This window comes from Nerophis ophidion, linkage group LG06 (assembly GCF_033978795.1).
Source record: "Nerophis ophidion isolate RoL-2023_Sa linkage group LG06, RoL_Noph_v1.0, whole genome shotgun sequence".
Lineage (NCBI taxonomy): Eukaryota > Metazoa > Chordata > Actinopteri > Syngnathiformes > Syngnathidae > Nerophis > Nerophis ophidion.
The window spans coordinates 34066878-34082304 of record NC_084616.1 but is presented as its reverse complement, the minus strand read 5'-3'; the positions used below and the strand labels follow the sequence as shown (position 1 = coordinate 34082304).

The window sequence follows — 15427 nt, the reverse complement described above, 5'->3', positions numbered from 1 at the left end:
TACGCCACTGTACAGAGTTTTAAAAAACTCTACAATGTGAGTCACCGCTTGCCGTTTGCCAAAGCACTGGTCAGAAGCACTGATGTATATAAGTAATTAAAGAATACTAAAAATAAATTATCTTTTCAAAGTGTTGTTTAATAATGTTAACTTGTAAAAAATGTATTATAAGTAGTAAGTAGTATAGTTTTCACTACACCATATATATACTATGTTTTCTGCAGAATGTTTGTGATGACCAGCAAAAAAACAAAATAACTTTGAGAGGAAAATAAGCTGTTCTCTTGACCCCCACAATATGTACCGAAAAACAGGCCCCTGAAACCAGTTACGGACCATAGCAAGGGTTACTTTTGGTGTTGCACCTCGAGTAAACTCAACGACAGGTGTCATCTGTTAGCATATATTACCTCGATCAAACATGGCGGAAATGTCTGTAACAAGATACTGCGGTAGCAAATAGAATGTGTGTTTTGAGTCTTGATTTGAATAGGGATATTGAGTCCATATTGCATAAGTCTGGTGGTAGTGAGTTCCAAAGATGAGGGGCTGAGCGGCTGAAAGCTTGGGTCCCCATGGTGGACAGTCCATATAAGAGGACAGTAAAAGGGAATGATGACGAGCATCTTGGGGAACGTAAGGGCGTGGCGACATGGAGCAGGTTAGAAAGATATGACGGGGCAAGTTGACAGATAACTTTGAAAGTGGGGAGAATTGTTTTAAATTGGATATCAAAAGGGACAAGCGGTAGAAAATGGGTGGATGGATTTGGTGTTTGATGGGTGGCCAGTGGAGTTGCTGCAGAACATGGGGGATGTGCTGGATTAAAGGAGTTTCGGCAATTATTAACATGCATAAAACACGGCCAAATAAATGGCAATGTAAAGGACAAATGAACATTTGACATAAGTTTTACCTTCTTTGAGCACTCTTATTGATTAACACCGCAAGACTTTGGGAAAATGGGCAGCACAGCAGCACAGGGGTTAGTGGATGTGCCTCACAATTCGAAGGTCCTGGGTAGTTCTAAATTTAATCCCGGGCTCAGGATCTTTGTGTGTGGAGTTTGCATATTCTCTCCGTGACTGCGTGGGTTCCTTCCGAGTACTCCGGCTTCCTCCCACCTCCAAAGACATGCACCTGGGGATAGTATCATGTTAGACCCGCTCGACATCCATTGCTTTCGGTCCCCTAGAGGGGGGGGGGTTGCCCACATTTGAGGTCCTCTCCAAGGTTTCTCATAGTCAGCATTGCCAGCGTCCCACTGGATGTGAATTCTCCCTGCCCACTGGGTGTGAGTTTTCCTTGTCCTTTTGTGGGTTCTTCCGAGGATGCCGTAGTCGTGATGGTTTGTACAGTCCTTTGAGACATTTGTGATTTAGGGCTATATAAATAAACATTGATTGACATTGATTGATAGGTTGATTGGCAACACTAAATTGGCCCTCTTGTGTGAATGCGGGTGTTGTCTGTCTATCTGTGTTGGCCCTGTGATGAGTTGGCGATTTGTCCAGGGTGTACGCCGCCTTCCGCCCGAATGCAGCTGAGATAGACTCCAGCAGGGGATTAATGGAGGACGAAGAGAGGGGGAAAGGCGAGAATTTACAGGACCATAGTGTATCGCAAAACTGTTTATTATGCGCAATACTGGACACAAACGAAGATAAATTTTCACCGAGGCAACATCTGGTAAAGATTTCAATCGTTAACCAAGAGTAACAGTAACTAGGGCATTTGTTAAGAGGTGTGTGTCTGTATGTGTATATATGTATATATATATATATATATATATATTTATATATATATATATATATATATATATACATATATATATATATATATATATATATATATGTGTATGTATATATATATATATATATATATATATATATATATATATATATATATATATATATATATATATATATATAAAGGTTTATTTGAAATAGGAACAGATACAAAAACATAGACATCTGAAACAGTTATCCAATGTATGCATCATAATGTTTGTAGCCAAAGTTAATTTACAACACTTGTCCCCAACAACAACAACACAGATCCAACATCATTAAAATAGGAAAATAGAATAAGGCAAAGATGAGTAGATAATAATGACAAGAGAAATAATACAGACAAAGTGCAAGCTAGATAAAAGCCAATAATAATAATAACACAAAGTGCAAACTAGATAAAAAACAATTTGTAAAAATTTGTAAAAACTAAACATGAGAACACGATTGTTGCGCAACAAGCCATAATTTCGTTTAATTTTTGAAAGTGACAAATGCAGGTATACTTTTCATATCACTGTATTGGGAATAGTTAGGTTGCTATAGCCACACCATCATCACTAAGAGCAATTTATTGTCATTTTGCAAACTTTGTCTGTGTTCCTGAGACAGAACTACAAAAAAATAGAAAACCAATCTCGCATGATTTATTTTTTTTGTAATTTTGCTACTTTTTCCTCATAATTTAACAAGAAAAAACCTCAGGATTAAACCTTCATCATCATTCATACCAACAAAGAAAATGGTTTTATGTGGCAAGTTTAAAAAATTACTCGAGTTTCTTAAAGATTAATTGCGATTCTACTTATCACACTGGCAATGTAAATTTTCTTTCCATATTTGGCAGGATATTGTTCAAAGATTATTTGATGACCAAGAGGATGGGCAAAGTGCCACCAAAGATGGCATGCAGAAAGCACATTACCCAGTTGATGCTTCACCTGTAAGAAAAGAGGTCCAAATTGTAACCTTTAGAGAAACTCCTAATATATTAATTGTCTGTCACTGTTTTAGATTCAAACCCATTGTGAAGAAAAAAACGCGACCAATAACATCTGTAACAATGAAGAGGAGGCTAAGCCATTTATGCCAGCACTGCCAAGAGAGTCGGTTATCTTTTATTCAACTGGCAAAAAAATGGTCCGAACTGCACATTTTGAACAGCAGGACAGTTCGGTCCATCAGGAGCGACATGGTCCGGCTACATCAGAACTGGGAAAAGTGTGTGACCCCATTCGTAAGGTCAACCCAGTTGGTCACGTTGTGCACAGAGGTAACACTTCCTTCCCCATCTTTCCTGCATCCTCATAAACTTTTTAAGTGAGCCTTAATTTTTACAGACCAGAAGACCTGTGTGACAAACACGGCTGTCTCGTTGCTGCGTAAGCGTCTTCCTCCCGTCGAGGAGCTGCGTTTGGACGAGGAGGTTTCTATCTATACCTCTTTTTCCGTCTCAGACGATCATGCATTCCCCCATCCGCGACCCCGCTGCGGAAATCCGGTGGCGTTCCTTTTGTACTTTGAAGAATCTACTGTGAGTACAAACAAACATGAGCAACATTATTATAAATTTTACATGTGTACAATAATGTTGATGCCTGATTTAAAAGCCTTATCACAATTGCTTGAACATTTATCGTTGTGCTTTTAATTTATAGATACATAGATAGATGTACTTCATTATTCCTACAAGAGAAATTAAGGAATTTTTATAGCTATTTGTTTTACAGTAAACTACTATCTGATTTAGGATTGTCAAAAGTATCGATACTTTAATCACCACACAAAAACTACATAGAATCCTGCTTTTTTTAGTATAGTCAGTACCGAATACTTTACAATAGGGATGTGAATCTTACAACTCACGATTCGATTGTGATTCTTTGAAGCGACAATTTGATTCAGAATCGATTCTCTATTTAACGCAATTTTGATTCGTACCTGTTCTTGCAATATATTATTTGGTATGAAAATTACGATCAAACTTTTTAAAAACCGGTTACATGTTACAAAAGCTGCTTTTGGCCTCTGACTTATGATTTATATGCACAGAGGAAGCGTGACAATGGCCTACAAAAACGTTCCTTTTAAAATAGATTCTTGAAAATTATAATTGATATAGAATTGGAAAAATAAGAATTACGATTCAAATTTGAATCGAGTCAGTGCCAAAGAACGCCTTTTTTTTTAATTAGCAAGGCTTTTCTTTATTTTTTTTGCTTATACATGAAAGCCTGTCACAAATGCGGTATATGCAATCACAAATTAATATAAAATGTGTTTTCTTTTTTCTTTTCAGAGATTTGTTCCACTGAACTTTGAAGCTTCTCTTTGATGCCTGCCACTTTTATACAAGTGAATGGTTCAAGCATAAAGCGTTGTTTTTTTTAACTACTGTTTAACCCCAGGATCTCAAACTTCGCCCCTTGGTTGTCCTAATGTGACTAATTTATGTGTCTTTAATTTTGGCCCACTAACTCCGCTTCACACAATGTTGCTTGTGCTGTATGCACATGCACCCTTCTACACTTTTAACTGCTTTCAATGTGTGCAGGACCTGAATGAAGACACTACAGTATTTACAGTTTTTGTTCCTATGTGTTGCATGTACTCATGCAAAGGACTGGTGATTTTCCAACCTGTCATTTTTGTGTACAGTACATCTGTGCCTGAGGACCTTTTTAGACACAAGAGCAATAGCAATATAATGAATTTTATGTTGAATAAATTTGTGTCTTGTCTCACTGTCATTTTGGAACCTTTCATGTTATTTAACAGTAGTAACTGACCCAAAACCATATTTTCACAATTATGATTGTTTGCTATTACGGTGTTCTCATGTCCCGTGCAGGTGCTTGGAAGTATATTTAGGTGGTGGAGGATTTCAGGGGGAGGGGACTGCGGACACAAGTGGTCTATAAAACCAGTGCTTGGACTGGTCGAGCAGCCTCAACCTCTTCCTCCTCCTCCCTTTTAATAGAGAACCTCAGACGGCTTGGGTCCTCTGGAAACATGTCAAAGGATCTTCACCCCACCATGGACCCCACAAAGATGGGATCTGGTCGCTCCATTGCTGTGCTGACGTCAGGAGGAGATGCTCAAGGTAAGAAGATCATACACACTAGATCCTGACGCACCCTTACTACCTTTTTGTCCTTGAGTCAACACAATTGTAAAATCATTGCATAACATTATGTTATTCTTAAATCATTCATTTATACTTTGGAAGCGCTGGACAATACATGCTCATAATACTGTGTGATGTCTGCACTACAATGGATCATCATGGGAGAAATTAATTTCTAATATGTTGTGTTTTTTGTTGGACGGATACCTCCTCCATCAACCTCATGTCTAAAAGGTGACATCTATTCATTTAATACCCCTTGCACAATAGCTAATACAAATCTCGTTCAACTCGAGAATTCCCTTAATTTACGTTTTCGGGGCTAATTTTAGTGGCGATGACCTTTTTTCTAGCATGGTAGGGAGAACCCACTACCACCCTCCCACCCCTCATTTGCACAGCAGCTGTCTGGTGAAACAAGATATGCAGCATGCCAACTTGTCACAACACAAACTCATGCTTTGACATTTGGAGTTCGAAGACATCCAGGTGCAAGACCTAGAGCCTGCAGTTAACGCGCCTCTCTGTCCCTTCCATGTGCCTATTTTGGGCTCATCTGCTGACTGTTTACAAAAAGGTCAGGTGGACTTTAAGTTTTAATTGATTAGATGTGTTGTCCTAATTGACTTTTTTGTTTCTTTATAAATACTTATTCACTGTGTTATGCTAGTATAATAAAGTAAAACTATTACTTGATGCTGCAGAACAGACCTAATGGAGAGTGTAAGAAATTGTGGCTCAGCTCACCTGCTCAGTCGTCTCCGGAGTGTGGCTGAATGAGAGGTGAAACAACTGTGTTTTTCATGTCAATTTGTAATTATTCAACTCAATGTAACCACATTTTTACATCCTTTGCTTTTCTTGCCCTAATGTGGGCCGAGGATGTCGTTGTGGCTTGTGCAGCCCTTTGAGATATTTGTGATTAGGGGCTTTACAAGTAAAGTTTGATTTATTGATTAACATCAATGTTGTTGCTGTAGATACAGTAAGGTCCAGAAGTAAAAGTACAGTATATTTGGAAAGTATTCACAGTGCTTCACTTTTCCCACATTTTGTTATCCATCCATCCATCCATCCATCCATCCATCTATTTTCTACCGCTTGTCCCTTTCGGGGTCGCGTGAGGTGCTGGAGTCTGTTACAGCCATATTCCAAAATGGAATGAAATCATTTTTGTTGTCAAAAATATCCAATAATGACAATATGAAAAGGTTTTTAAAAATGTTAATTCAGACTTATTGCAAATAAAGAAAATCACCTGTACCTGCTCAATACTTTGTTGATGCACCTTTGGCAGAAATTACAGCCTCAAGTCTTTTTGATTATGATGTGACAAGCTTGGCACACCTATCTTTGGGCAGTTTCACCCATTCATCTTTGTGACTCCTTTTATGCTACATCATGTTGGATGGAAGTGTTGGTTTTCCTCAAGGATGTCTCTACATTGCTGCATTCATCTTAGTTTAGTCAGGGAGGTGACCAAGAACTTGGTCACTCTTGTCAGAGCGACCGCATTCTTCTGTGGAGAAAGGAGAACCTTCCAGAAGGACAACCATCTCTGCAGCAATCCATCAATCAGGCTTGTATGGTATAGAGTCAAGACGGAAGCCATTTATTCGGAAAAAAAAAGATTGCCATAATGCACCTGAAAGACTCTAAGACCAAGAGAAACTGACTCCTCTGATCTGATGAGACAAAGATTGAACTCTTTAGCGTGAATGCCAGGTAATCATGTTTGCAGGCCAAAACCAGGCCAACACTATCCCTACAGTGAAGCATGGTGGTGAGGTCATCATGCTGTGGGCATGTTTTTAAGTGGTAAGAACTGGGAGACTAGTCAGTATAAAGTATAGGTGTGCCAATCTTGTGGCATCAATTTCAAAACTAATTGAGGCTGTAAATGCTGCCAAAGGTGCATCAACAAAGTGTTGAGCAAAGGAATACTTAGGTACATCAGAATTATTATGCAGTTTTCATTCATTTGCAGATTAAAAAAAAAACCTCTTGACATTATCATTATGGGGTATTTGTCTGAAGGATTTTGAGGATAAAAATAAATGTAATCAATATTGAAATTCAACTGTAACATAACAATGTGGAATAAGTGAAGTGCTGTGAATACCTACCAGATGCACTGTAGAAGAGTGACCTATTTTTTTTTTAATGATTTTGCCTTTAAAGTATACATATTTTGTATACAACTGCAAAGGAGTTTGAAATAAATTAATAAAAAAAACGTGATTGAAGTGTTGAGTTTCAGCACTAACTGAAAAGTTTGACACAAATACCGTATTTCCTTGAATTGCTGCAGGGCATATAATATAAATAATAAATAAATGGGTTGTACTTGTATAGCGCTTTTCTACCTTCAAGGTACTCAAAGCGCTTTGAGTATATATATATATATATATAGTATATATATAGTATATATATATATATAGTATATATATATATAGTATATATATATATATATAGTATGCGCCTGCCTTGAATTACTGCTGGGTCAAACTCGCTTCGCAAAATATTTAGCGCATGCTTAGTATTACCGCCTGGTCAAACTCGTGACGTCACGAGTGACACTTCCCCTGTCATCATTTTCAAAATGGAGGAGCCTGATTTCAATACTGGTCATTTGAAATCGCATAAAGGGAAGAAGATTAAGAGCTATTCAGTATAGGATTTAAGGTCCAAGCTTAGATCACACTCAAATTTTTACTGCATGCCTTTGGTAAGTGCCGGAGTGAAAAGAGGTTTTAAAATAATTAGCGCATGCTTACTTTTACCGCATGCCTTTGGTAAGCGCAGGAGTGAGAAGAGGTTTTAAATTAATTAGCGCCCCGGCGGCAATTCAAGGAAATTCGGTAGGTAATTTGCCATGTAGAAATTACATTTACATTATGTAGAAAACATCCATTTCCTTTTCATTTATTCAACTGACATAGTTGTAAATATAGTAATCTTGTTTATTACTCTGTATTTAATCATGTCCCTTGGCTTCATGCACCGCAAATGATTTTTATCCAAGTGTTAAAATAACGGTTATATTTTCAAAGTGTTTGTGGGCTCACCCAATGCTATCTTGTACCTGTACCTGTAGCTTAATTCCTAATGAGAAATGAATGAATCGTATTGTATTGGGTAACCCAAACATTCTCGCTTGGTGGTAAGCTACACGGCAGTGTGGGTGGCACTGGGAGCAGTGTGGGGGCAGTGTCCTTCCTACGAACACAATGGCCGCGACTATAAGATGCGAATGCTGGAATCGAAGTAGGAACCTTGAAGTTTCTAGACCCCAGCTCTACCCGCCCTAAAATTATCAGAATTTTGTGACAAAATTGAAAGTCTTCATTTCAATCGCATATATGGCATAACGCAAATAGAGTTCATTCAGTTTGGATGCTTTCTGAGATGAAGTCCCGTGATGGCTGGTTGTCCTAAATGGGTTGTTTTTTTTGGTCACTTTTGAGGAATTTCTCTACTTAATTTTCAAAAAATGATACTAATGTCAATTTGTATACTGATAAGTCTTACAAAACAGAGGCATTGGAAAAAGTCAAAGTGACATTTTCCTTGTCTCTCAGGTATGAATGCTGCTGTGAGAGCTACAGTCAGAGTTGGTCTCTACACTGGAGCCAAAGTCTACTTTGTTCATGAGGTAGGTGCTGAACACTGATATGAGGCAAATATTAACACTGTTTGAAGGCCTCTAAGGCATACCTCTATGATTTTCTTTTAATTCTTTTTTAATGTTTGTACGTCATATGGCTTCACGGTGGCAGAGGGGTTAGTGCGTCTGCCTCACAATACAAAGGTCCTGAGTAGTCTGGGTTCAATCCAGGCTCGGGATCTTTCTGTGTAGAGTTTGCATGTCCTCCTAGTGAATGTGTGGGTTCCCTCCGGGTACTCCGGCTTCCTCCCACTTCCAAAGAAATGCACCTGGAGATAGGTTGATTGGCAAAACTAAATTGGCCCTAGTGTGTGAATGTGAGTGTGAATGTTGTCTGTCTATCTGTGTTGGCCCTGCGATGAGGTGGCGACTTGTCGGGGGTGTACCCCACCCTCCGCCCGATTGTAGCTGAGATGGGCACCAGCTTCCCCCTCTACCCCAAAGGGAATAAGTGGTTGAAAATGGATGGATGGATGGACGTCATGATATGTATTCTATTCTAATTTGTGCTTCAGGGCTACCAGGGCCTGGTGGATGGAGGGGACAACATTCGTCCTGCTACATGGGAGAGTGTTTCCATGATGCTTCAGTTGGTGAGTTAATATGTTGCTCCATCCCATGCAACAATGTCTTGTTTCATTTAGGTATCAGGCAGAGTTCATATTTGTTCCCGCCCTTTGGTTTTCAGGGAGGAACTGTCATTGGCAGTGCCCGCTGCAAAGACTTTAGATCCAGGGAGGGTCGCATGAAAGCGGCCTGCAACCTGGTGAAGCTGGGCATCACCAACTTGTGTGTGATAGGAGGTGACGGAAGCCTCACCGGGGCCAATGAGTTCAGGACAGAGTGGAGCGGACTTCTGGCTGACTTGGTCCGAGCTGGTAAGGAGATCTGTTTCTTTCCTATATCCCTGATGGTGTATTGGTCCGGAAGGGCATCCAGTGTGGATACTAAAACCGTTAATGTATTTGATTCTCTGTGGTGACTGACCCATGACAGTGGAATGTCGAAAATTTCGTATTTTGCTACGAGACATGAACATAGTAGTCAGTGTACAGCTTGTTGCAATATTGTCCGCTTTTAAATATATATCAAAAGTGTTTAAAAGATCAAATAAGTGGTTGCTTGATTCAGTTTTTCTTAACAAGTGAGCCCCCCTTACAGGCCTGCCGAAATATTTGTTTCTCAGCTGTGGACCTTATGGGCTGCAGCGGTACCCAATACTCAGTTGTAATATACTTTTCCTCCGCTTGTGGCAGTAATGACAATATCAAACAAACAGCAGTCTGGAGCTTATGTCATAGAGAAGTTTCTTAAGTGCAAACATTACAACTTAAGTATTGAAGCTGTTTTTCTTTGCACTTAATTTTTATCAACAGTTAATTTAAGAAATATATATACATGTTTTATTAATCTTATTAATTTAGTTAGAATGTATTTGTTTGAGCACTGCAAAATTGTATGTACATTTATTTTTCATCAGTTTTATGAGTCCCTTCTTTTGCAGTATATTGTATTTGATTAGTTTTTACTTTTGTAATCAGCCTGACCTAAGTCTTGATAATAATCTTTGTGACGGAGTGGCCGTACATAAAAGCATATAAAAGTATTATTTTGATTACTTAATTGCATTTTTTTAATTTGCTGATACAGGCCTGCCCCCATTTCAAAGCTGGAAGTAGGCATTCAAAAAGTACAAAAAATTTTGAGAAAACAGGCCTAAAATCACTTCTGTGTCTATTTTGGGTGGATTTTCACCTGTAGACATATTTTTAGGTTCAGAACTATGAAATTATTGCCAATATTGTCAGCATTAGAATAGCCCTTTTAAATGTGAGGAGTGTGCTCATTCTTTTTTACTGATTTTTGTATTTAAGATGTGCGATACATTTCTCCTGTTGTAATAGATTTAATACTCTTGCAGGTAAAATTACGGCAGATGAAGCCAAAAAATCCTCTCACTTGAACATCGTGGGCATGGTTGGCTCCATCGACAACGACTTCTGTGGTACCGACATGACCATTGGTACTGACTCAGCCCTGCACCGCATCATAGAGGTGGTGGACGCCATCACCACAACCGCACAGAGGTCAGTTCAGACATGAGCCCCCACCCCATGTCTCGCATTAAGACTCATTGTATTGCATGTGAACCCAAAATTGACCCAATTCATGATGATTCTAAGGGTACATTATCTATGTGTGTTCTCACAGTCACCAGAGGACCTTCATACTGGAGGTGATGGGCAGACACTGTGGGTCAGTACATGAAGCGAGACAACAACAACTTTGCATTAGCTGATCTCTACAATACAGTGATTGTGTGTGTGTGTGTGTGTGTGTGTGTGTGTGTGTGTGTGTGTGTGTGCGTGTGTGTGCGTGTGTGTGCGTGTGTGTGCGTGTGTGTGTGTGTGTGTGTGTGTCCACAGGTACCTAGCCTTGGTGACTGCTCTGGCCTGTGGTGCAGACTGGGTCTTCATTCCAGAGATGCCACCAGATGATGGCTGGGACAACCATCTATGCAGGAGGCTGGCAGATGTGGGATTGTCTCTGCACTAGCTCCGATTTCTATTGTTTGTGTTGTTTTGCATGCAATATTCTATTAATTTTCAAGTGTGTTTTCAGCAAAGGGCCAGAGGTTCTCGTCTCAATGTGATCATTGTGGCAGAGGGAGCTATTTCCAGAGATGGCAAACCGATCTCATCTGACAAAATTAAAAAGGCAAGGTCGCGTTGGCAATGTAAATTGTACCGGGAACGTGACATTGATTGATTTGTGTTTCTTCCAGCTGGTGACTGACAGTCTTGGCTTCGATACGCGCACCACTGTCCTTGGACACGTGCAGAGGGGAGGAACGCCCTCTGCCTTTGACAGAATCCTTGTAAGTACAGGTAAAAGCTTTATGAAACATAAGTATGAAGCCTCACAATACGAAGGTCTCGAGTAGTCCTCAGTTCAATCCCGGGCTCGGGATCTTTCTGTGAGGAGTTTGCATGTTCTCCCCGTGACTGTGTGGGTTCCCTCCGGGTACTCAGGCTTCCTCCCACCGCCAAAGACTTGCTCTTCAAGAAGGGAGGCGGTTGTCAATTGTCCCATTTGACGCATGTTTCCATGGCAACGGCCCCTTTGATCTTGCTGAAGGAGCTGCCGCTCGTAAACATGTCGTTTGCAACGGTTACTAAACTGTCGTCAAGTCCAGCTTGGGTTTTACTTTGAGTATTCTGAATTGTAAATTATGGCATGCTAATAACTGTATGCTAGCAGATAGCATGCAAATGTACCAATAATTTTTACATCATACCTTTTAGTCAGAAAGGGATTTTGGTTAGGGGGAGCAGATGTATTCCAATGGTCTGTCTGCTCTAGTTGTATGTTCTGACTCTAAAATGGATCATAATTTCACCTTAATTTCACAGCTCTGCTCATCCTATCAATCATTTGTAACAACTGTTGGGTACATTGAACGGCTGCGAGCATCTGCCGAATATGTAGATACACCAGGGCAACACTTACTCCAATCAGTAGATGTCCTGTTACCAGTATTACGAGAATTTCTTCAATGTCCTCGCCAGGCGCACGACCCTCTACTTTTCCCCAGCAACAAACATTCTGCCAGGACAGAAAACTTCCCCCGAATCCAAGCTTCTCGTCTTGTCAATTTCGTTGAGAGGCAAGTTGATCAATTCCATTTTTTTGATTTTGGAGATCAGTGCAAAAAGAGGCCCCAAGAAAGATAAGATATGACTAGAGATGTCCGATAATGGCTTTTTTGCAGATATTCCGATATTGTCCAACTCTTAATTACCGATACCGAAATCAACCGATACAGATATATAGAGTCGTGTAATTAACACATTATTATGCCGGATTTGGTTTCCCTTTGGTCAATGTGCACATCCTCAAAGGCCTTTGAGAGAAACAGGACACACACATCACAGGCAGGAAGACACTTTGATAATTTACAATGTTGCTAATGAACTGAATGCAGTGATTCACAGGGGAAAATGAATCAAATAACTAACGCAAATTCACATATACTAGAGATGTTTGATAATGTTTTTTTTGCCGATATCCGATATTGTCCAACTCTTAGTTACCGATACCGATATATACAGTAGTGGAATGAACACATTATTATGCCTAATTTTGTTGTGATGCCCCGCTGGATGCATTAAACACTGTAACAAGGTTTTCCAAAATAAATCAAATTCAGTTATGGAAAAAAATGCCAACATGGCACTGCCATATTTATTATTGAAATCACAAAGTGCATTTTTTTTTTTTAACATGCCTCAAAACAGCAGCTTGGAATTTGGGCCATGCTCTCCCTGAGAGAGTGAGGAGGTTAAGTTGGGGTGGGGGGGTTTAGGTGGAGGGTGGTAGAGGGTAGTGGGGGTGTATATTGTAGCTCCCGGAAGAGTTAGTGCTGCAAGGGGTTCTGCGTATTTGTTCTGTTGTGTTTATACTGAGTTATAGTGCAGATGTATCCCGAAATGTGTTTGTCATTCTTGTTTGGTGTGGGTTCACAGTTTGGCGCCTATTTGTAACAGTGTTAAAGTTGTTTATAGTATGGCTGTTGATCAAGTATGCCTTGCATTCACTTACGTGTGTGTGAAAGGCCGTTGATATTATGTGACTGGGCCGGTATGCCAAGGCAGTGCCTGTAAGGTTTATTGGCGCTATGTTCTGCTCCTTACGTCCGTGTACACAGCAGTGTTTTAAAAAGTCATAAATTTAACTTTTTTTTAAAGCCGATACCGATAATTTTGAAACCGATACCAATAATTTCTAATATTACATTTTAAAGCATTTTTTGGCAGATAATATCGGCAGGCCGATATTATCGGACATCTCTAGATATGACAATACGAGACCAATAAGAAAATGCAGGAGAGGTAATAGAGAGGGAAGGTAAGCGTCCGCTTTTGTTGAGAGAGCAAGAAATAAAAAAATATAAATAAAAAAGTAGAATGGATGCAAAAAATGCTAACAATTTGTGTGTTAACCCTACTAACCAATAGCTGAAGTACAATTCATACTAATGTAAATGATTGAAATGCAATATCTATGTTAACAAAAATCAAATATAAATATTAGGTATAGGACATGTTAAGGCAGCGCTATAGGGATATTACATCATGTCATTTGGAATCGATTCGAGAATAAGTCGCGATTCTTATTTGAAATGATTGTTAATCAATTAAAACAAATCCATATCTGCTGTACAGATTTACTTTAAAAACAGAAGTGTGGGATGCTTCCCCTGTGCCTTATTTGTATTTGACTTCATTAAATGTTTGGGTGGAATTTTTTTATTAAACAACCAGTTTTCTGTGAAGCAATATAGAAGTGTATCACAGCTGCTTATTTATTTTATGGAGGAATGTAGTTACTGGCACCCAATGTTTTTAAAAAGTATTAATTTTAATCGAGAATCGTTCTGAATTGAAAATCGATTCTAAATGGAATCGTACCCCGAAAAGTCGAATCGAATCGTGTGGTGCCCAAAGATTTACAGCCCTAGCGAGTACTATTTTGTATTTAATACGGTATATGTTAACACTTACCGAGATAAGTACTAAGTACAAGAGAACAATGACTTCACTTCATTCAATCTTAATGTAGATCTTGATTTCGGACTGTGAAAGTAATTATTGCAGACCAAATCGACAAAATAAAGAACAGAAAATCATTTCTACCCATGCTCTTCCAAAGGATGTAATAACATGTTTGTGTCTTGCAGGGCAGCAGAATGGGAGTAGAGGCGGTGATGGCGCTTTTGGAGGCCACACCAGATACCCCAGCCTGCGTGGTCAGCCTCTCTGGGAACCAAGCGGTCAGGCTGCCGCTCATGGAGTGCGTGCAAGTGGTATGGTGGTGTATCATCACGCTAAAAAGAATCAACTTTGTCCGTTCTGGTTTAAATCATATTTTGCACCCTTTTCAGACCAAAGATGTGACTGCTGCCATGGCTGAAGGCAGATTTGAGGATGCTATCAAGCTCAGAGGAAAGTAAGAAGTTTATTATTTAAATCTACTTCAGATTGATAGCAGTGAGGTTTGTAAAAAAAACGTTTGAAAAATGCAATCAACTCTTAACTTCTAGGAGCTTTGAAAACAACTGGAACACATACAAGCTGCTGGCCCACATTAACCCCCCAGATGTTAAAGTAAGGACAATCTGCACTATGAACTAAAATTAACCATTATTTATAGATTTACTCCAAGTATTTTCATATTTCCTATCTTTCCCTTATGTCAGAGCAACATCAACGTAGCCATTATGAATATTGGCGCTCCTTGTGCTGGCATGAATGCAGCAGTGCGTTCAGCAGTCAGAATGGGCATCATCCAGGGTCACAACATGTTGGCAGTTCACGATGGCTTTGACGGCCTCGCACATGGACAGGTGAGACATATCACATAAGTATTAACACCTCCTCAGGTTAGAATCAGGTCCAAAACAGCTTGACAAAATTTAAATTCTGACTTTTGTAACTTTTTATTACAAAAAGTACCCATCCATCCATCTTGTTTTGCTTATCCGAGGTCAGGCCGCTGGGGCAGCAGCCTAAAGGGACGTTCACATATTGCCTGATTATATGGCGATTAATTGCATTTCTCAAATGGACGTGAATCGTGTCTTAACGATGGCGGTAGGCCTTTTTCAAAATATTTTGAACGTAGCGACATTGCAGATTGGCACGGTAGTATCACAAATCTCCACGAAAGGTGGCGAAGTCCTCCAACCTCTACTCCGCTTTGACCGCAGTGCCATCGAGTAAGGCCGCGATGCATCTATGTTTAGTTTCGCCACTTCCATGAAGTTACCGTGTCCACTTAGTG

The 15427-nt window shown here is 39.6% G+C and overlaps 2 protein-coding genes across 2 annotated transcripts in view; both read left to right on the top strand.

Moving 5' to 3' along the window:
- Positions 1-4540, top strand: part of troap (trophinin associated protein) — a 30575-nt gene extending 26035 nt beyond the window's left edge. The window contains exons 14-17 of the mRNA XM_061903498.1: positions 2638-2733; positions 2805-3063; positions 3131-3324; positions 4090-4540. Of these exons, the coding sequence (XP_061759482.1) occupies positions 2638-2733; positions 2805-3063; positions 3131-3324; positions 4090-4125 (585 nt within the window). The 3' untranslated portion in view covers positions 4126-4540. The remainder of the gene's footprint in view (positions 1-2637; positions 2734-2804; positions 3064-3130; positions 3325-4089) is intronic.
- A 178-nt stretch (positions 4541-4718) lies between these two features.
- The window catches only part of LOC133554574 (ATP-dependent 6-phosphofructokinase, muscle type-like), a 31372-nt gene continuing 20663 nt past the window's right edge, over positions 4719-15427 (top strand). Inside the window, exons 1-13 of the mRNA XM_061903497.1 lie at positions 4719-4893; positions 8499-8572; positions 9100-9177; positions 9273-9462; positions 10506-10671; positions 10796-10840; positions 11011-11119; positions 11207-11302; positions 11370-11462; positions 14325-14450; positions 14529-14593; positions 14688-14751; positions 14844-14990. Coding sequence (XP_061759481.1) covers positions 4803-4893; positions 8499-8572; positions 9100-9177; positions 9273-9462; positions 10506-10671; positions 10796-10840; positions 11011-11119; positions 11207-11302; positions 11370-11462; positions 14325-14450; positions 14529-14593; positions 14688-14751; positions 14844-14990 — 1344 coding nt within the window. The 5' untranslated portion in view covers positions 4719-4802. The remainder of the gene's footprint in view (positions 4894-8498; positions 8573-9099; positions 9178-9272; positions 9463-10505; positions 10672-10795; positions 10841-11010; positions 11120-11206; positions 11303-11369; positions 11463-14324; positions 14451-14528; positions 14594-14687; positions 14752-14843; positions 14991-15427) is intronic.